The sequence below is a fragment of the Lepus europaeus genome, chromosome 16 (assembly GCF_033115175.1).
Source record: "Lepus europaeus isolate LE1 chromosome 16, mLepTim1.pri, whole genome shotgun sequence".
Classification (NCBI taxonomy): Eukaryota; Metazoa; Chordata; class Mammalia; order Lagomorpha; family Leporidae; genus Lepus; species Lepus europaeus.
The window spans coordinates 78,437,973-78,461,141 of record NC_084842.1 but is presented as its reverse complement, the minus strand read 5'-3'; the positions used below and the strand labels follow the sequence as shown (position 1 = coordinate 78,461,141).

Sequence of the window (23,169 nt, the reverse complement as noted above, 5' to 3'; positions counted from 1 at the left end):
TGCTAAATACCAAAAGCCACCCACTACAACAAAGAATTATCCAGCCAAAAAGTCAATAGGGCCAAGGTTGAGAAATAGCGTTAAAAGAAACTAGGTCAATATATTGGAACACACACTAAATGAAAAAAATTTAAAAATTAATCACCTATTTCCCTGATTTATACTGCAACAAATGGAAACCAAACTAGTCAGAGAATTACTAAGAAATAAGTACACTTACAAGGTACACTGTTGAAATCTTAAACGGTTGATTTGACACTAGAATAATTATTTCACTATATTTAAGTGCTTCTCAGTCACTGTTGGAGAAATTGGTCTTACTCTCACATTAGCATCCCCGAGTTTTATATCCGAGTCTGTTTTGCCCTCTCATAAAATATAGAAAACTGAGTTCCAGATTTGCCATGGTACCATCCATATGATCCTGCCGAATAATTTCTTTCAATCAATAATCTCTCTTCTAGGCCGGCGCCGTGGCTTAACAGGCTAATCCTCCTCCTTGCGGTGCCGGTACACCGGGTTCTAGTCCCGGTTGGGGCACCGGATTCTATCCCGGTTGCCCCTCTTCCAGGCCAGCTCTCTGCTATGGCCCGGGAAGGCAGTGGAGGATGACCCAAGTGCTTGGGCTCTGCACCCGCATGGGAGACCAGGAGAAGCACCTGGCTCCTGGCTTCAGATCGGCGAGATGCGCCGGCCACAGTGGCCATTGGAGGGTGAACCAACGGCAAAAAGGAAGACCTTTCTTTCTGTCTTTCTCTCTCACTATCCACTCTGCCTGTCAAAAAAATAATAATAATAATTTCTCTTCTATAACACGAATATTATCAACACTTCATATACCTAAGATTATTTTATTAAAATATATGTGCTTTACTAAATGTTTTAAGTTCCAAGTTAATTTGCACGCAATTTCTTGGTAAAATATAAAGCAACAAACAAAAGCTAGCTGCAATCAGAAACTTGGGACAGATAATTCAATTTACTCCTCAGGACACAGATAGATTAAGGAGATATATTCTAACTCAGCTGTGCTCATATTGTTTCACATTATTAATTAATTTTATGTACTTGAAAGAGATGGAGTGGTAGAGACAAAGATAACATCTGTTGGTTAACTCCCTCAATGCCCATAACAATCAAGGCTGTGCCAGGTCAAAGTCAGGAGCCAGGAACTCAGTCCAGATCTCCCAAAAGGGCCGCAGGTACAAGTATTTGAGCCATGTCCTGATTCCTTCAGGGGTGCACATTAGCAGGAAGGTGAAACTGGAAGCAAAGCTGGGACTACAACCCAGACACTCTGATACGGGATGCTCATGACAGCAGCACCTTAATTGCCTCACCCCCCTCCAGCATTATCTTTTACTAGATTAAGTTTGCAAATTTTTAAAATAATTATTTATTTATTTGAAAGGTAGAGTTGCACAGAGACAGAGGCAGAGAGAGAATAGAGAGGTCTTCCATCTGCTGGTTCACTCCCCAGATGGCCACAACAGCTGGAGATGTGTAGATCCAAAGCCCAGAGCCAGGAGCATCTTCTGGGTCTTGCACTCGGTGCAGGGACCCAAGGACTTGGGCCATCCTCTATTGCTATCCCAGGCCATAGCAGAGAGCTGATCAGAAGAGGAGCAGCCAGAACTAAAACCAGCTCTCATATGGGATGTTGGTACCGCAGGCAGCAGCTTTACCCACTATGCCACAGAGCCGGCCTGAGGCAAATTACTCTTATAAAGCTGTAATACTGGGGGCCTGTGGCATAGCAGATAAAGCCGCCACCATCAGCTCTGGCATCTTATATGGTTGCTGCTCAGCTTCCAATCCAGGTCCCTGCCAATGTGCTTGGGACAGCATTGGAGAATGGCCCAAGTGCTTGGGACTCTGCACCCACATGGGAGATCTGAAAGAAGCGCCTGGCTTCAGATCTGCCCAACTCTGGTGGATGCAGCCATTTGGAGAATGAATCAGAAGATAGAAAATATCTCTCTTCCTCCCTTTCTCTCTTCTTCTCTGACTCTACCTTTCAAATAAATAAATAAAATCTAAAAAAAAAAAAAAAAAAAAAAAAAAGTTGTACCACTAGTGGTGGCAGCACTGTGGCACAGCAGGCTAAGCTGCTGCTTGTGACGTTGGCAACCCACATGAGCTCCAGTTCAAGTCGTAGCTGCTCTACCTCCTATCCAGCTCTCTGCTAATGCATTTCAGAAGGCAGCAAATGATGGTCCAAGTGCTTGGGCACCTGCCACCCACACTGGATACCTAGATGGAGTTTCAGGCTCCTGGCCCACCCCCTACTGTTATCATTTGGAGAGCAAAGCAGCAGCTGGAAGATCTCTCTAACTCTGCCTTTCAAATAAATATTTTTTTAAAAAAGTAATACTAGAGCAATGCTATTTGTAGCACTGACATGCCTCATGTTATATCAATCTAGTAGTTTAAAAAATCTAGATTTATAAATTAAAAGACATAATCTAGGGTTGATAATATGTTTTAAAAGGAAACTTCCTACAAGTAGATTTGCCAAGTACTTAAAACGAAAGAACTCACTCAATGTGTATCATTTATAGAAGATACCCACCTGCTAAATAAAATATCTCATTCTTCACACTGAAATGTCCATACAAAGTAGACTATGAATGCTTCTTAGATTATTATTTTTTTTTTTTTTGACAGGCAGAGTGGACAGCGAGAGAGAGAGAGAAAGGTCTTCCTTTTGCCGTTGGTTCACCTTCCAATGGCCGCCGCGGTAGCGCGCTGCGGCCGGCGCACCGCGCTGTTCTGATGGCAGGAGCCAGGTGCTTCTCTTGGTCTCCCATGGGGTGCAGAGCCCAAGCACTTGGGCCATCCTCCACTGCACTCCCTGGCCACAGCAGAGAGCTGGCCTGGAAGAGGGGCAACAGGGAAAGGATCGGTGCCCCGACCAGGACTAGAACCCGGTGTGCCGGCGCCGCAAGGCGGAGGATTAGCCTGTTGAGCCACGGCGCCGGCCTAGACTATTATTAATAAGAGAAAAATATATAACTTCAGAGTGGAGTCAAGGAAATGAAACTGAAATGATGGATGGGAATTTCAATTTAGTCTATCAAATTTTATTCTTCAGGGTGGAAGGTATTTGAGTACAAATTATAATACTGTTTACAACTTTTGGGGGGCAGATATAATTCATAAATAGAAAAAAGTTTTTTAATTCCAAACATTAAATTCATTACCAATATTAGCTTTATATTTCTACAACTAAAACACCTAGGAGAAGATACTTATAAAGGAAGGAAGCTTATCGCAGCTCAGTTTTGGAGGTGCACAAAGATTGGGCAGCCCTATTTATCTGGCATCTGATGAGGCAGGTGGATGGAGTACTGTATGCTGAAGGAGGATTATATGGTAGGGCAGGAAGCAAAGAGACAATGAATGTTCTCATCAGCATGCTCTCTCCTCATTAAACCATCATGATTTGATCTTGGGGCTCCACCCTGGAGACTTAACCCAATCCAACCAGTTCCCAACCTTCAGAAACCTTAAATGGACTAGGTTCCGATCATCTCTGCACCATTAACTTAAGACTCTGGGGTTTAAGCATCTGCATAAGCTGAGTACCCAAATCTTGTCCAAACCATAGTATTATCTTAAACAGTACCCTCTGTTGAATATCATGCTCAGTAGAAAATTCAAAGGTTACTGGAATATCTGACTACCAAGGTTCTTATAATGGATATTGGACTCAGTATTCTAATCAACTTTACCATTTAGAACTGAAGAATAATTTTTGCTAAAACTCAATGGATCTCTACTCTCTATAAGATGAATCACAAGGGTACAAGTTCTAAGCTAGCACACATGTCCTTTTTGATCTAACTCCCGCCTATTTTCTAAACTCATAATTTCATCATAATACATGCCACTTAAAAGAACCAAATAACTCATTACATTGTGTATACATTTGAGCTTTTGCACACAGTTTTTATTCACCTGTTAAGTGTCTTGTCTTACAAACTAACCTAAAGCAATATCTTCCAGCTTTTTCATGAGCTGAACAATTACTTAACCATATTAAGCAAACATTTTGTTCTTATGTAAAATACAAAGACCTGGCATACAAGTACTGTCTAAACCATATCTCAAAGCCTTCTACAATCCTGTTTGTCAGAATTCAATTTACCAATACCACATTCTCTAAGCAGCTTGGCATTCTTATTTAATTTGCAATTTGAGACTTTTATTTTTGGGTTGGGGAGAGACAGTGTTTGGATCCTTGACAACAGCAATAGTGTCTTTGTATTACCCTCAGGATCTGTCATTGTGATTTATCTAATAAAATGTTAACTTGTGAAGTTTATAGAGGATTTGGCTGAACAAAGGAGGAACCATCAATACTTAAATACAACACTTTTTCATTAAAGAGGTAGAACAGTTCTAAAATAAGCATTTGTGGCAAATGATGTGTTTAGAGGACACTAAAACAGGAGACAAAAAATGTCTTCACATTTTTAAAAAGTTTTATTGAGTTCATAATAAACACCTGCCTTAGACTTACAGTTTAGTGGGGAAGAAAAAGCAGACAAGACCCATAAACATATACAATGCCTGAAGTAAGCAAGAGTTAATAGAGCCCAAAGCAAGTGAGAGTGAGTGAGAGAAAGAAGATAGAAAAGACAGTATTATTATCTAATTGAGGTAATGAAGAAGTGTTGATAATGAGCACAATGGTTAAGACAATGATGAAATTTTTAAGTACAGAAAGGACGAATTCAGGATAAACAAGGCTAAAATGAAATGGAAAAATTTTTACAAAGTAAAGAAATAATATTCAAGTATAGGGGCCGATGCCATGGCTCACTTGGTTAATCCTCCCCCTGCTGTGCCAGCATCCCATATGGGCGCCGGGTTCTAGTCCCAGTTGCTCCTCTTCCAGACCAGCTCTCTGCTGTGGCCCGGGAGGGCAGTGGAGGATGGCCCAAGTGCTTGGGCTCCTGCACCCTCATGGGAGACCAGGAGGAAGCACCTGGCACCTGGCTCCTGGCTTCGGATCAGTGTAGCTCTGGCTGCGGCGGCCATTAGAAGGAAGACCTTTCTCTGTCCCTCTCTCTCACTGTTTAACTATCTGTCAAATAAAAAAATTTTTTTTTAAATATTCAAGTATAAACTAAGTATTAGATAAGTAACTTGCAAGAGTAACTGGTTTATAAGGCAAAAGACACTCTGGCTTATTTCAGTGGCTTATCTCTACTTGAATTCAGTTAATTCTATAAAAAATAATTGTTAAAGCCATGAATCAGACAGTAGAGAGTCTGTTCCCCAAAATTTCAACTCACTTGTGATACATTTTATAATTCATAGAATTTTGCAGTCTTGGTTTTAAACATCTTATGTCAATTTCCAAAATCAAGACTAAACTTGAAGAATAATCACTAAGTTTGCCACAAATAAAGCTATTGGAGACTAGTGTCATGGCACAGGGGGTTTAAGCACCTACCTGCAATGTCAGCATTCCATATGAATGCAAGTTCCATATCCAGCTGCTCCACTTCCATTACAGCTCCCTGCTAATGCACTCGAGAAAAGTAGTGGAACATGGCCTGAGTGCTTGAGCCCCTACCACCCATGTTGGAGACCTAGATGGAGTTCTAGGCCCCAGACTTTGGTCTGGCCCAGCCTTGGCCGTTGAGGCCATTTGGAGAGTGAACCAGTAGATGGACTGTGGGGCATGAGTGCGGCCATGGCGCGGCCAGGCCAGGCCCGGCCTGGGGGGCTCCGCATGCACAGCTGCCCCCGGGTGCCCTCGCGGGGCCAAGTAAGATGGCACCCAGAGGAAGTAAGATGGGCGGAATCCAAAGTTGTTTACCACTAAAACTAATTGGCTGCGCAACATCAGGGGAGGTAACAAAACTAGTAACAAGTGTATAGACATAGGGCTAGTCCTATAGAAATCCCCCTGTAAGGTGATTTTTTAAGTGATTGGTTGGTCCTTAGCCCTGCCCCAATGACTCTGCAGTTTTGTGCTATAAAAGGTACTATTATGCACAAAGTAAATGAGTCCTTGCTACTAGTCTTGGCTCCCCGCTGCATCTGACTGTCTCCGGGATCGAGAGGCTGGGGAACGGGCGAGTGGCGCACTTACCTTTCCTCGGACCAGTCCATCCTGTACGGGTGGACTAAGACCCTGCAATGGACAAAATCTGTGTCTCTCCTTCTCCCTCTATAACTCTGTCTTCAAATAAAATAAATGAATCTTGAATAATAAAGCTGTTAAAAGTGTCACAAGTAATAAAGAAAATGTATGGTAGAATGAACAACATAGACAATGCAGATGCCTGGTACATTAAAATTTTTTGATATAACTTTTTATGATAACTCTGCACATCTGACCAAACAGGCTACAATAAAGGCAGAGAATAGTCAACTTTATTACCTAATTTCAATAAGATTTGTGCTTATGTTTGTTTAGTACTAAAAGAGTAAATATTCATTCAACAGTTATTTAAATACTAAGTGGGTGCCAGGAAGTGAGGAAAAGAGAAATATGATTTTTATGTGTAAGTGTGTACATACATACTCTGAATTTGGTGGGAAGTAAGCAGTAGACAGTTACTATAAAGAGGAAGGAGAATGATAACAGAACACACAGAAAGGTATAAACCCTACACTAGAGAGTTTAAGAAAAGATTCTAGAAAACAGTGAAATCTAGAGAGCTAAAATGAAATTTTAAAATATTCCAGGAGTTAAATCAAAATTAAGAATATATAACATACAAGAATGTTCACTATTTTGTTTGTAATAATATACAGTGGAAAGCAACCCAAGTACCCTTCAAAAAATAGATAAATGTGATATTTACATTGGGGAATATTATAGAGTACTGATAATGAATAAACTATACAGGCAACCACATGTATCACAAAAACATAATACTGTGTTAAAGATGCTAAACACAAAAGAACCCATGCTTTTTAATTCCATTTAAACAAGGTTTCCCCAAACAGGCAAATTTAATCTATTATGTAAAGAAATCCTATTCACTTCTGGGAAGGGGAAAGAGACTGGTGACTAGGAAGGGATATGATAGTAATCCTTTCTTAATCTGGCATTGGTTACAAGAGTAGGTACACACTGTTCACATAGGTGTAAGTTCATGATCTCACTTTTTTTTTCTACGTTATGTTAAAAAAAATCAAAGTCAATGAACAGCAGCTATTATAATATATAAACAGAAACAGAAAACAAGGGCACAGTGCTTGCGGATCCAAAAGAGTTCAGTGTAACTCTGTAAAATGTCAAAGACAGTATCTATACTCAAAATTTTCTCGGGGGATTAAAAGATACAATATATATAAAGCACTTAGCAGATACAAGTATTAACAGACAGGCAAGAAATTTTAGTTGCCATTACTACTGTACTACTACTATGCTATTGATGCAGCTGTCTGATGGTGGTGTTCCAGCTAGAATCACAAATAAAAAGGCCAAGGCAGTAAAGAGGAAGCAGGTTATATTGCATTTACTAAGCCTCATTATGAATTTAAACTTTATCTTATGGTCAGCAGGCAACCAATAAAGATTTTTACAGAGCTGCAAACTCAGTCTCCATGTTTACTAAATGGAAAGCCTGATCTAAGCCTCAGTTTAGTTTTCTCAGCTATAAAAATAAAGATAAAAATTTTACTGTTTCATCTGTGAAAGTTAAAACATAACATATATAAAGACCTAACATAGTGTCCAACACCTGTGTAAGCACTCTCCTGCGGTTTGGATATGATTTGTCTCCCAAAGGTTCATGCATTGGAAGTGTGGATCCCATTGTGGTGACAGTAAGTGGTGGGGCCTAATGCATCATCTTAGGTCATAGAAGGAATTAAGGTAGTTCTTCTGGGGACACCAGAGTTAGTTCTTGTGAGAAGGTTGTTAGATAACAAGGCTGAGGCTGGCACTGTGGCTTAGTGGGTAAAGCCAGCCCCTGCAGTGCTGGCATCTCATATAGGCGCAGGTTCAAGTCCCAGCTGATCCACTTCTGATCCTGCTCTCCGCTATGGCCGGGGAGAGCAGTAGGAGATGGCCCAAGTCCTCCGGACCCTGCATCCACATGGGAGACCTGGAAGAAGCTCCTGGCACCTGGCTTCAGACTGGTGCAGCTCCAGCTGTTGAGGCCATCTGGGGAGTGAACCAGCAGATGGAAGACCTCTTTCCATCCTTCGCCTCTAACTCTTCCAATTAAATAAATTTAAAAAAAAAAAAAAAAAAAAAAAGGCTGTTTCCCAGCCTCACTGTTTTCCTGTCTAGTGATATGCAAGTTCTCTGCCTTCTGCATGTGCTTACACCATTATAATGCTGTTTACCATGGAATTCTCACCAGAACTGATGCCAAGACCACACCCTTAAGCCTCCAGAACTATTAGCTAAATCAATCTTTTTAATAAAATTACCCAGCCTCAGGTATTTCACTAGAGCAATTAAAAACTAATACACATTCAACATCAGCCATCAATGTTTCAAAGAATTCTCACTGATTAAAAAAAAAAGTCTATGAAACTATTTATTGTAGCTGTGTAGTTTTTAAGGGTTGAAAGTGATTAATTCACAAGACCATAATATACATGCTAATTGCATTGCTTTTAATTATTTTTATTTGTGGCAATCTTAAACATACAGAAAACATTTGAAGTATAGCAAGAACTTTTATTTTCCTAACCACCTGATAGTAAATGGCCTGCATTGAGTCTCACCACTCTTGAATTCTCAAATTATTATTTTCTTACAAAGACATTCTCTTACGAAAACAATCAGTAAAATGGGAAAATTAACGATACATTATGCTCACTGCTATTTGGGATGTCATTGTTCTCAGGCTCCTTTTCGGTAACCAGTTTAGGGCATATGATATAATGGTAGATACACAGACACTGCTGTATCTCTATATCTATACATAATGAAAAGCATGAGTTTACACCAATTTCTCATTTCAAATCCACTCTATGGACAGCATTTTAGTTTTTATATTTATAACTCTGCTTTGACAATAAGAAGCCTGACTTAATATTTATTTATTTGATCAGTGTCTCTTTATGTAACCCACTTCCCATTATGGTTGGCTCTCATTCTACACATGGACACTCCCTCATCCCTCCCAGTCCCAACATCCCTACACCTATCCCATGTGTATATAATCTGCTCAGGCCCCTATTCTCATGCCAGGCAACCATTCCACAAGAATATCCTCCCTACCCTGTTCAGACTCTAACATCCCAAATCAAGCTAACATTCCACTCAGATGCTTCCACTGAGATACTCCCTCCCACCCACCTCCGCCGCCATGCCTCAGGTTCTGACTCTCTGCGCTCAGGACACCTCCACACATGCACTTCTTTCTCACCTGCCACTTGAGTCTCAGTATACTTACTTCAGGCTGCAATCCTACATGGATACCCTCCTACCTTCCTGCTGGGTTTCTGAGAACCTACAGGACCATATGACAGCCCAAGTAGATGCCCTCCTCATCCTCTTCACCTAATCTGGTCTGGACATCCTTTGTTGGGACAAGCTGACCCTCCCCACACCAGACCATTCTCCTTCACAGAGACCTTATGCTCCCTGCTTATGCCCAACACCCTGTACCAGCATGCCTTCCTATGCAGACATGCTCTTTGCCCTCACAATTCCATCAACCCACATGCACACCCTCCACATTCCGTCGGGTTCTAATATTCTACTCCTCCTACAGAATATGACTATCTTCCAAACACTGCACCCAGAGAAGACACTTTGTCTTATTTGGTACCATCGATGGTTTTAGTACTCAGAAAGAGGAAGAGGATACAGAACAACTGATGATACCTTTTAAAAATACCACTGAATAAACTATATAAACACCCACAATCAATGCTAATTAAAAATGACAATGTGTTTGTTAAAGTAGTACCTCCATATCAGTGAGGATTGGTTTCAGTACTATCCTTAGGATATCAAGATCTGCAGACGCTCAAGTTCCTTATACAAAATCAATACATCAAATACAAATACATCAAATACAAAACCAATACATCATCTCAATTACTTTAAATCATATTTAGATTGCTTAAAAAACCCAATAAATGCAAGTGTATGTAAATAGTTGTTACACTGGAATAACTACAAGAAAAAAAAAAGAATGTACATGGTCAATACATACACAAATATTTTTCAAATATTTTTAATCCATGATCAGTGGAACCCACAGATATGGGATCCACAGATATGGACCAACTATATACATCTTTTCCATAAAACAATGTTTGTCCATACTAATTCCCCTAAATTTAAAAAGTCTATTGAAAATTATAATATAGAAGGAAGACTTGTCTTTTCTAATCAAACATGCATTTTACTTAAGTACCTTTGTAGGCCTAAAAAAAGGTCTACTTAACTTAAAAAAATTTATTTTGAGAATTAAAAGTACACAGGTGTTCCAAATACCAGAATTACTTTTTTACAATATCCAGAATATGTGAGATGGACTTGTTCATAGAATAATAACAGTAGTATTGTTTCCAACACACTTATCACCAGATACACTCTGCAAAAAACCTTCCTCAAAAGCCCCGATTGTTAGAGGTATCACAGCTTTCTTGGTTTCAATGAGGAAGGATGCTTAAGAGGCACAATCTAAGCCTCTCTTCACTTCCAGGAAACTGATGTGATTTACCTGTTGATTTTGGAATGAATAACTAAGTAGAGAGGGCTCAGCTCTGCGCCTCTTGCCCTTGGGAGGAAACTACTGAGGGAGAGTACACCTGCAGAGAGTTCATGTTACATGGTGCTTCTCCAGTGCACCTACGAATGGATGGCTAAGTAGGACTATGTCAGCCCATCTGATTATTCCTATAACCTGGCCTCTATAAGTAACAAGGGTATTTTGGTTTGTTTCCATCTATCTCCTTGTTATATTCTTGTAACCTAGCCTCTATGAGTAACAAAAGATTTTGGTTTCCATCTCTCTCCTTGTTATATTTCAAAGCCTGGGCAGAAGAGAAGGGTGCCATTTGAAAGTACTTTGAAATTCCAATGTCTCAATTAATATTTTTCCAGTTTTGACTCAGAAGGCTGCTTCTTAAATCACTGAAGAAAAAAAAACAAAAAACAAAAAACAAAAAACCAACTTCAACCCGGACAAACAACAGATGTTCCAAATGAAAATAAGCTAACTTATCTGGTCATGGTTATACCATTTAAAAAAACAAACTTCAAAGGCTCATATTTTCCTTCTTGTAGAGGTCATTTTTATGCTCATACCTCTCCAGTCTTATTTCCTACTCCCACTCCATACTACATACTCATACTACAGTGTTGAATATTTCCAGAATATATCATCATTTCGATTTCTATATATTTGCTTATATTACCCCTCTGCCTGCTCCCTACATCCTACTTTCCTGCAGAATCATCTCAGTAGTCAGCAAATTATGGCCTATAGGTAAAATCACCTATTTTTATGAATAAATGTTTATTGGGATATAACCCAGCCAGCTCATTCATTTATGTATTGCTTTTGCACTACAATAGCAGTGGTCAGTAGCTGCAACAGAGACCAGATGGCCATTGAGAGTAAACTACTCAGGAAAAACACAGACTACAGAGAGCTCATATTATGCTATGCCTCAGATTGGATGAATAAGTCAGCCTACACAGTCTACCTGACAATTCTTCTAATGTCACAATGTCTAAATATGAGAGTATTTCCGGGCCGGCGCTGTGGCGTAGCAGGTAAAGCCACCGCCTGCAGTGCCAGCATCCCATATGGGCACCAGGTTTGAGTCCCAGCTGCTCAACTTCTGATCCAGCTCTCTGCTATGACTTGGGAAAGCAGTACCAGATGGCCCAAGTCCTTGGGCCCCTGCACCCGCATGGGAGACCCGGAAGAAGCTCTTGGCTTCAGATCGGCGCAGCTCCGGCCATTGTGGCCAATTCGGGAGTGAATCAGCAGATGGAAGACCTCTCTCTCTCTCTGCCTCTCCTTCTCTCTCTGTGTAACTCTTTCAAGTAAAATAAATAAATCTTTTAAAAAAAAAAAAGTATCTCAAAAAGTTTCTAGAAAAATAAAAGGTGTTTTGGTGTAAAAAAATTTTTTAAATACATGCAGTTTCTTCAGAATGCACATTTTCCTTAACATTTTAGAAGACCCCTTGTATTTACCATCCAGCCCTTTACAGAAAGTTTGTCAATCTCAGTTTTCACTTGAAGAATCTAAAATGATGACTCCAAAAGCTCAAGTCAAAAGTAATTACTCCCTTGCCTATCTTTCCATTATATTATACTAAGCTTAAAATTCTTCATATCCCTAATCATTGTGAGCTCTTTAAAAGCATAGTCTAGGGGCCTGTGCTGTGGAGCAGTGGGTTAACGCCCTAGAATGCAGCACTGGCATCCCATATGGGCGCCAGTTCAAAACCCAGCTGCTCCACTTTCTGTCCTGCTCTCTGCTATGGCCCGGGAAAGCAGAAGATAGCCCAAGTCTGTGGGCCCCTACACCCACATGGGAGACCAGGAAGAAGCTCCTGGCTCCTGGCTTTGGATTGGCACAGCTCCAGCCATTGTGACCATCTGAAGAGTGAACCATCAGATGGAAGACCTCTCTCTCTCTGCCTCTCCTCTCTCTGTGTAACTCTGACTTTCAAATAAATAAAGCTTTTTTTAAAAAAAAGCATAGTCTAAAATCTTATTTCTTGAATTAACAGTAAGTTTTTTGATCCATTCTACCATTCTTGCCTGTCCCATAAAACAGCACTCCCACAAGCACTTATTCAGTCGAGGAAATAAAATGAATATTGATGCATCATACCTACTGGATGAATTAATGTTTTAAAAGCCATTTTTCAGTCATGGACAAGACTCTAGCTCACTGTGCCTCCCTGGGTTAGAGCTTCCTTGTGTTGTAGAAGAGGCCTGCAACTGCTGATTGCACTACCTTTTTTTCATTTCTTTTTTTTTTAATTTTTATATATTTAATAAATGTGAATTTACAAAGTGCAACTTTTGCATTGTTGTGGCTTCCCCCCTCAACCTCCCTCCCTCCCAAGGCCCTCCCCTCTCCCACTCCCTCTCCCATCCCACCCTTCATCGAGTTTCATTTTCAGTTACCTTCATATACAGAAGATCAACTTAGTATATACTAAGCAAGTATTTCAACAGGCTGTCCTCACACAACAGCACAAGGTATAGGGTATTGTTCGACTAGTAGTGTTTTTAAGTTTCATAGTAAAACACATTAAGGACAGAGATCCTACGTGGGGAGCCTGTACCCAGTGACTCCCATTGTAGATTTAACAATTGGCACTCTTATTTATGGCGTCAGCAATCACCCGAGGCTCTTGCCACGAGCTGTATAGGCTATGGAAGCCCCTTGAGTTCACCAACTCCGAACTTGTTTAGTCAAGGCCGTATCACAGTGGAGGTTCCTTCCTCCCTTCAGAGAAAGGCGCCTCCCTCCTTGATGGCCTGTTCCTTCTGCTGAGGTCTTTTTCACCAGGATCTTTCATTTAGATTGTTTTTGCCACCGAGTCGTGGCTTTCCATGCCTGTGAGACTCTCATGGGCCTTTTAGCCAGATCCGAATGCCCTAAAGGTTGATTCTTAGGCTGTTTTGGGCATTTGCCATTCTGAGTCTGCTGTGTGTCCTGCTTCCCCCGCAGGATCATTCTCTCCCTTCTAATTCTATCCTTCATTATTTGCTGACACTGGTCTTGTTTGTAAAATCTCTTTGACTTACCCTATCTTTTTTGATCGGTTGTGTACTTATACTTATCACTTTACCAAGTGCGCTGACATTGGTACATGTCTCCTTGATAAGACTGAGTTGAAATCCCCTGGCACATTTCTAGTTCCACCATTGGAGGTAAGTCCAAGTGAGCCTGTGATTGCACTACCTTTGACAGGGTGTTCAATGCAATTCAGAAAGCCAGGGAGTAAGGTAGTCTGATACTTAATTTTGGCTTCAAGTCATCACCAAGTTCAACACAACCTTATTAAAAACCCAGTGGCACAGCAGGTTAAGTTGCTACTTAGATGCCCACATCCTACCACCAGACAGCCTGGTTTAAATCCCAGGTAACTCTACTTCTAATCCAGCTTCCTGATGATGCATCCTGGGAGTCAGGTGATGCCACTCTAGTGGAAGACCCAGATGAAGTTGCTGGCTCCTGACACCCGTCTGGTCCAGCTCTGGCTGTTGCAAGCATTTGCAGAGTGAACAAGATGGGAGCTGTCAAACACTGGCATGTAACATACATTCTCTCTATTTTTATCTACTTTAAAGATGAAACAACAACAGTTAAAAAAAAGCTAATATTTTCATCCCTGATTCCTATGTCTATTTCCAGTTCAGAACCCAGTATGAAAAAAGAAACAGAATTATACCTCAACAAACTGTCAAATAGGCCTCAAGATATTTGGTGACTGACAACAGTAAATTAATTGGAAAAAAAAATTTTTCTTTAAAATGTGCCAGGCACCAATGCCGTATGTACTATCTCAGTGATGAACTTGGTGAGGAAAACATTTTTGAAGGACAAAAATAAAGAATTCACATTTACTAATTCAAACCAAGCCCAGTCTATTTCTTTATCTAATATATCTGAATATTTTGTCACTATCTCATCTAAGCTTAATACAACATACAAAATAATTATCAATATCACTGATTCTAAAAAGTACTTCCCATCTACCTTAGTATTATAAATCTATCTTCTATCTAAGAAACAAACATCTCTAGACCCCAGATATGTCTCCAATTTCTGTTCTACTCACTGGTTATTCCTCAAAACATAGTTCTTAACTGAGCAGTCTCCTACAAATGTTAACCTCTGCATATAAATAATTCTCTATAGCCTATTACAATTTGGCAGCCATTTCTACTGCTCTGCTGAAATTTATGTAGTCAAGGTCATCTACAACGTCCATGTTCAAGAAAAACCATTTCACCACAGGTATTTAACATCAATATGTAACAATCCCTCCTTATTTTAAATTATCCACTCCTCTTAGGATTTGGTAATACCAATATCCCCTAGTTTTACAGTTAAAAAAAAAAAAAAAGTAAAGTCATTGGCTAAAGATTTATTTATTTCAAAGTCAGAGTTACATAGAGAGGACAGGCAGAGAGAGAAAGAGGTCCTCCATCCGCTGGTTCACACCCCAGATGGCTGCAACGGCCGGAGCTGCACCGATCCGGAGCCAGGAGCTTCTTCCGGGATCTCATGCGGGTACAGAGGCCCAAGGACTTGGGCCATCTTCTACTGCTTTCCCAGGCCATAGCAGAGAGCTGTATCAGAAATGCAGCAGCCGGATCTCGTACCAGCGTCCATATGGGATGCCGGTGCTTCAGGCCAAGGTGTTAACCTGCTGCACCACAGAGCCGGCTCCTGCCTTTACTTTTAAGTATAAAAGTTCAGTGGCCCACTTTGAAGTTAGCCTTCCTCTGGCCAGGAAATGTTACAATTTCTTAAGTCTTCTATTTCTTTTTTTTTTTTTTTTTGACAGGCAGAGTTAGAGAGAGAGACAGAGAGAAAGTTCTTCCTTCGGTTGGTTCACCCCCTCAATTGGCCGCTACAGCCAGCGCTGCACCGATCCGAAGCCAGGAGCCAGGTGCTTCCTCCTGGTCTCCCATGCAGGTGCAGGGCCCACTGCCTTCCCGGGCCACAGCAGAGAACTGGACTGGAAGAGGAGCAACCAGGACAGAAACCGGTGCCCCAACCGGGACTAGAACCAGGGTTGCTGGCGCCACAGGTGGAGGATTAGCCTAGTGAGCCGCAGCGCCGGTCAAGTCTATTTCTATCCTACCCTGTGGTAATCTCATCATTTTCCATAGATTTAAATATCACCTTCACGCTAATTCTCTAAAACTTATGTCTTCATTCCAGAAGCCACTATTATACAATATAGCATTTCTGATTACAACACAGCAATCTTAAAAGTAAAACATCTTGTGTCTATGAGTCTTACATGGGTTCTTTCCATTTACCCCTTTCTACCATTTATGAAGACTTAGTCCCTCATCATCAACAGTTTATTTAAACATAAGGACTACAAAACATAACTACTTCCAAATTACATTCCTTGCATGACCTGTTAGAAAAGAACTGGTCAGAGGCCGGCACCGTGGCTCACTTGGTTAATCCTCTGCCTGCGGCGCCGGGGTCTAGTCCTGGTTGCTCCTCTTCCAGTCCCACTCTCTGCTGTGGCCCGGGAGGGCAGTGGAGGATGGCCCAAGTGCTTGGGCCCCTGCACCCGTATGGGAGATCAGGAGGAAGCACCTGGCTCCTGGCTTCAGATCGGCGTAGCGCTGGCCGTAGCGGCCATTTGGGGAGTGAACCAACGGAAGGAAGACCTTTCTGTCTGTCCGTCTCTCTCTCTCTCACTGTCTATGACTCTACCTGTCAAATTAAAAAAAAAAAAAAGAAAAAAAAAAAAAAAAAGAATGGTCAATTTGAATCCAAGGGCAAAGGTCTCTAAATGTTCTAGAAAACTCTAGGTAGAGCTGAATTTTAAAGACAACTGGGGATGCAGGGTTGAAGATACAACTAAAGTGATTCAAGAATATGGAGAAATATGTATAAAAGAGAATAAAAGCAAATGAAAAGGTTGTATTGTGTAAAGAAACTAGACAAACGGGGAATAAACAGTCTGGAAGAACACAGCCAACCATAGCCAACTAGTTGAATGTGGTTAGGGGCTTTCATCTGATGAACAAAAGACGAAACGGAGATATTACTTGATTTGTAAACTATGAAATCAAAGCAGCTACTTCAAGCAATGATTTCCTGTAGGTTATAAGTGAGGCTGTATGATAGTAAAACCAGTAATCTAGATACAAACCCAAATCTTATGTTCATCTGCTCAATTTACCACATCACAAACACTGAATCCATCAGATACTGTGAAGAAAGTGAAATAACCTGACAACAGTTTAAAGAGAAAAAAATAAAAATAATAAAAATGTAACTAAGCTGAATAGAGTTGTTGCCAATTATGAAAAAACTATATGAAAGGGAATGAGCTAAGATAAAGAAAAGCATCTTCACTGTAAGTTTTTTTTTTTTTTTAAGATTTATTTATTTATTTGAAAATCAGAGTTACAGAGAGAGAGAAGGAGAGATAGAGAGGTCTTCTATCTGCTGGTTCACTCCCCAGTTGGCCACAATGGCCGGAGCTGTGCCGATCCAAAGCCAGGAGTCAGGAGCTTCTTCCAGGTCTCCCACGTGGGTGCAGGGGCCTAAGGACTTGGGCCATCTTCTACTGCTTTCCCAGGCCATAGCAGAGAGCTGGATTGGAAGTGGAGCAGCCAGGACTCAAACCAGCAGCCAAATGGGATGCTGGCACTGCAGGCGGCGGCTTTACCCGCTATGCCATAGTGCCAGCCCCTGCTGTAAGTTTTGTCTAGAAAAGTTAAGAATCCTCAGCCGGTACCGCCGCTCAATAGGCTAATCCTCCACCTTGCAGTGCCGGCACACCGGGTTCTAGTCCCGGTTGGGGCGCCGGATTCTGTCCCGGTTGCCCCTCTTCCAGGCCAGCTCTCTGCTGTGGCCAGGGAGTGCAGTGGAGGATGGCCCAAGTCCTTGGGTCCTGCACCCCATGGGAGACCAGGGAGAAGCACCTGGCTCCTGCCTTCAGATCAGGGTGGTGCACCGGCCGCTGCGGCCACTGGAGGGTGAACCAAAGGCAAAAGGAAGACCTTTCTCTCTGACTGTCCATTCCGTAAAAAAAAAAAAAAAAAGAAAAGAAAAGAATCCTCAAACCTTTTATTTACTCATTTTGTCTCTCCCTCTCTGTGTAATTGACTTTCTAATAAATCTTAAAAATTTTTATTTAATCTAAATTAAGAACAAAATGCTATTTTTCAAATACAAAGATGGTATTATGAGAGGACTTCAAAATGCTCATTGAAAAATGAAATCAAAAGACAAGTTTGTTTTGGTGCAAAAATTTTGAAATTGATATTTTTTCATAATACGCACTTTTCCAAGATTATTTGAAGACTTGTCATATTTTGTTATTTAGTTTTCTAGTGGTAGCAGTAGGTTGGTTTGGGTCCATTCACCTTCTCTTATGTACATTCCTTTGTGAATAAAAACCACTTAAAAAAAAAAAAACTGAAAGGATTGCTCCATTAATCTCATAGACTCGAATTAAGTGGGTCTCCTAAATTTTGTACTTATGAACCTTGATGTTTTAACTTTTATCTATCAGTCATGAATGCTGGCTATAAACAGATGCTATTTTCTCTGTGGCATCCAGATTTCAATATACACAAACATTCTGCATACTAATTACAAAGGAGCAAATAATAACTTTCAGGGAAAAATACAAAGAAAACCATCTTAACCAAATTCTTAGAACTAACCTCACCAATACTGGAACAAACCAACATCATGAGCCTCAAGATACAATGTACTGACAAAGAATGAACATATCTTCAGAGGTACTCATGGCTAACACATAACCAATCTAATCACGAGAAGACAGACAAATTCAAATTGAGGAAAGTTCTACAAAATAACTGCCCTGTACTTTTCAAAAATGTCAAGGTCAAGAAATACAAAAACAGGCTTAGGAAGTATTCCTAACTAAAAAGAGAATAAAAAGCCATGATGATTACAGGTAATAATGAGTGATCATATGGTAGATGCTGAACAGTACTGAAAAAAGGTCATAGAGAAAATAAAAAATTTTGAATATGGATTACAAATTACACAAGAGCAGTATATTAATACCAAATCTCATAGTTTTAATAACTGTACTATGGTTAAGTAAGAAAATGCCCTTGATTTTACAAAATATATACTGAATCTTTTAGGAGTAAAGAAATATGACAGCTCTAAAGCATCCAATTGTGCAGCTCCTACAGAGACATGGATATGGGGCAAGAATGATAAAGCAAATATAACAAAATGAAAAACTGGCAAATGTGGGTAAAAAGGCAAAGGAATTCCTTGGTACTATTCTTTTACCTTTTCTTGCAAGACTGAAATTATATCAAAATAAAAAAATTTAAAATGGCCTATTTCCCATATCAAGTATCTTAATACACTATAATAGTCATGGTAACGTTTAAAAAGATACTAATGCATCTCTTCAATCTAGAGTTTACCCTGTCTTTAATTTTATGAGACTTGTCAGATACTAATTATATTATACATGAGTATTCCGTAAGATCCAGGACTAAGTCTATTATCACCCAACATTATACTTAGTATACTATTTATTATGTTCAATAAGTACTCAAACATTTGTTAAATGAGCACATCAAAATTATAGAATAGTAATGGATGATTACAGAAAAACAGTCAAATTAAGAAAAGCAACACTTGTCTTAGAGCTATTAATTGGGGCAAGGAGCTTGAAGGCCAACTCTCCAATTAAAAGAAAAAGCCTGGAAGGACTCAAGAGAATAGTCAAAAATCTAAGGTAAAGAGATGAGCTACAAATTATGAGAAAATAGACATCTCTTTTCACATCAACAGTTAAACATTTTAGCTTTTAAAATAACAATAAGAAGTCATGACAACTAAAATAACTGTCTTCTCTATAAAATTATTATATATAAGCTAAAAAAATGTGTTGGATTACTTTAAAGCATTAGGCTAAGAACTAAGACTCCTAAGTTTACTACAGGCTCAATACTAATTTGTTGTACAAACCTGAGACACTACCTACATCTAAAAATAAGATCATTCTCTTCTTCAAAGGCAAGAAGGATATTTTATAAAATTATTTCAAGCAATAAAAGCAGTGAATATTCAACACAAAATATATTCATACATAAATGTGTGAAATATATATTCACACATGTACATAAATGCAAAGAGAAAAGTGGATTTTTGTAAATGTACTTAAAGTTATAGATGTTATTATATTAACTGCAAAAGGTAACATACAATTATTATACGAACTACATTTAATCACAATTTACACTATAAATGTGACAGGCTACTGGGGGGAACCAAACACCTGATCAAAGCAGCAAATATTTACCCTACTTAAAAAAGCATTTTTGCTTATTTAAAAATAACAATGACAAAAACAAAGTTATGAGGTGGGTCTTAATTTCCTGACTAGGGCTGAGACCGTGGGAAATAATTCTCAAACACTAAAACTTCAGTTCTTAGAACTGAAGAAAAAATTTACTTTCATATACAGTATAATTATATACATTGAAAATATAATATAAAGCAGGACACCCAAATCCCACATCAGAGTGCCTGAGTATCATCCCCAGCCTGGGCTACTTGCTTCCCCTTCTTACTAATGCAGACCTTAGGAAACAGTGGTGATGGGTCAAGTAATTGAGTTTGTTACCCACGTGGGAGACCTGGATTGAGTTCCCACTTGGGCCACTGCAGACAAGAGGAGAGGGCTGGGGTGGGAAGATGTGAACCAAAGGATGGGAGTTCTCTGTCTCTTTGCTGCTGCTCAAATCATAATTTTTAAAACATTTTAAGTGTATACAGAGATTAGGTATTACACACCCAGTATTAAGTGAATTTTCGGCGTTCTCCAATACTACTTCAGTATCTAAATAGTACAAACAGAAAGATTCTAATTCTATTTTCTATCAAACTCATTAATTCTGTCTTTCACTTAACTACAATTTAACTATTTTTCAAAGGTACTCATCTTTGTGATGCAAAACCATACTTAATATCTAAATAAGCTAGATGACAAATAAAAACCCCACATATTCTAAAACATAAAAATTGACCTAGGACGTCCTCAAATCACAGTATGGCTTCACAAAACTTAACAGTAATACATAGAAACACTGTTGCAATGCCGTCATCCTACCTGAGTCTACCTGAATGAACTAATCAATTTTTAAAATCAGTTTTTGGTAAAAGAGATCTTTACATAAACCAGTATAAAAAACAGGTCCATGTAACCAAGAAGAACAAATGGCAAATTCAGCTTTTTAAGAAATATATGTAAAAAACAGTGAGAATTAAAAACAAAACAAAACACGTAATAGTTGCCTAGAGCTACTTCCCATAATCTTTCTTTAGATAAGACCAATTATATTTTACAAGCCTGAAACAAAACAGTAAATTGCTTAACCCTCACTTAAATGCTTCAATCAGAGCAATCTTCTTTCTTGCACGCTTTCCTGTATTCATCGTGATGTGCAGTGCACATTTCCAAATTGCAGTTGTACTCGTTTAACCTACTACCACCTCCTTTCCACTCGAGAAAACCAGGAAGATTCTAAGGCGCTAACCAAACCCACCTGAGAGCGGGATAGGAGGTAAGGAGCGCGTGGCGGTGCAAGAACAGATGCAGACACGGTACGAGTTGTTTTCCTAAGCCACGAAGGTTTACTCCTCAACTCCAAACGCCAGGATTTACTGGCCAGCGCGGCAAGCTGCGGCTACTCGCCACCGTCCGCTCCTTACACAACACAACCTTCCTCTCCACCTCTGCCCAGTCCCCGCGTCCAACACAAACACGCACGACACGCCCCAGCCCGCAACTCGTGCTGGCTCCTCCGTATCCATGCCCGCGAGACCAACCTGCTGCATAACAGATCCACGCAAACGTCTCACTCGGGGGCGGCAGGGGGGTGCAAGAAGTGACCTGCAGCAAGGTGGGGGAGCCCCATCACTTTCCGCCACCCTAAACAGCCCACGGAACGAGATCCCCAAGACCATAAGTTTGAAGCAGAAGCGAGCAGACCCCACCAAAAAGAAAGACGCGATCCGCAGAGGTGAGGAGCGCGGTGTGTGTGTGTGTGTGTGTATGTCCGAGTGTGCAGGGAAGAGTCCATCACATGACACAAAAAGGACCAGAGCCGTCCCGGCGTCCGCGCGGGGTGGGGAGGGGGTGGAGGGTGCCGTTCCCTTGGCAACACCCCCCCATCCGTCCAGACTTCCAAAGAGGGAGGAAGAACTTCAAATCCCAACCGTCAGCGCTCGAGCGGCTCCTGCTTAAAGAGGTACACACAGAGCCGGCGCCGCCGCCGAGCGCGAGAGGGCAGAGTTGGGCGCCCCCCGCCCCAAGGGCAACGCCCCCGCCGCCCCTCGCCCGACCACCCGCGATCCCCGCCCCGCAAGCGCCCCGAGGGTCCCCGGGGTATCAGCGGCGTCGAGCCGCCCGGCCCCCGGGGGCGCCAAGGGGGTGTGTGTGCGCTCGGCGGGGGCGCGGACCAGCCCGCCTTCCTCCCGCCACCCTGCCCGCCGGCTCCTCTCTCCGCCCGGGCGCCGACCCGCCGGGCGGCTTCCTCCCTCTTGACAGGGGGCACGGCGGCCGGCGACGGGGGCCGGGGACTTTCGGGCAGAGCGAGAGCCAGCGGCCGCCTCAGGGGCTCGGCGAGCGGGTCCGAACTAACAGTTCCCGGGGCGCCCAAGAGCGGAGAAGCCGGAGGAGCGCGGACCGCGCCAGGCGAGGAGCCCCAAGACAAAAGGCGAGCGCCGGAGCCGCCGCCGCTCCCATCTCGCTCCCCCATTGAACTGACCCGAACGGGAGATTCAACTAAACCCCTCAGCCTCAAACTCCTCGGGCTGCGGCAGCCGTCGCCGCGCGGAGCCCGGGGCCCCGATCCGTGTCTCTCTTACCTACACAGTGCATGAGACGGTGGCGCCAAGAGTCGAGTTCCCGCCGGAATCCTCTCCTCTCCGCCGCGCACCGAGGGCTCCGGCACTGAGCAGCGGCGGCGGCGGCAGCAGCGGCGGCGGCAGCGGCCATTCTCTCTCTTCCCTTGTCCATCTGCGTCCCGCGTCACGCGCCCTCATTTACATACGAGCGGCGCAGGCACGAGGCAGGGGCGCGAGCCCTCAGCGCGAGCCCCGGAGCGCGCGCCCCCCGGAGGGGGGTTGATTGACACGTGTCACTACCTTCCCTCAGCCCTTCCCTCCCCCTCCCACCGCTCCCTCAGGGAGAGGCGGGGAGGGAGCGAGAGGAGAAGGAAGCAACCTGCCGCTTCCGCTGACCCCGCCTCCCCATCCACTCCCCTCTCCCCCTCCCCCCGGAGTTTACTCAGGCGAGCCATACGGCTCCCGCCGCCCGCGAAAACCCTGAGCGGGAGCTGGAGACCCAGCGCCCCGCCAGGAACCGGCTCGCTAATGGAGCGGACTCGTAACGCCTCCCTTCTGCCTTCGCGCCGGGCTCCGGCTCTAGGGGACTTCAATTCCCATGCTCCATTGCGCCAGAGTCCCGAAGCGGAGCCAGCTG

The 23,169-nt window shown here is 42.1% G+C and overlaps 1 protein-coding gene across 12 annotated transcripts in view; it reads right to left on the bottom strand.

The window, feature by feature from the left end:
• LCORL (ligand dependent nuclear receptor corepressor like) overlaps positions 1-22,835 on the bottom strand; it is a 228,293-nt gene extending 205,458 nt beyond the window's left edge. For 2 of the 12 annotated variants that reach the window (XM_062213070.1, XM_062213069.1), the window contains exon 1: positions 22,554-22,835. In XM_062213070.1, the coding sequence (XP_062069054.1) occupies positions 22,554-22,704 (151 nt within the window). In that variant the 5' untranslated portion in view covers positions 22,705-22,835. The remainder of the gene's footprint in view (positions 1-22,553) is intronic. The other 10 variants (XM_062213075.1, XM_062213080.1, XM_062213071.1 and 7 more) reach the window with 9 other exon arrangements.
• Positions 22,836-23,169: the final 334 nt, after the last annotated feature.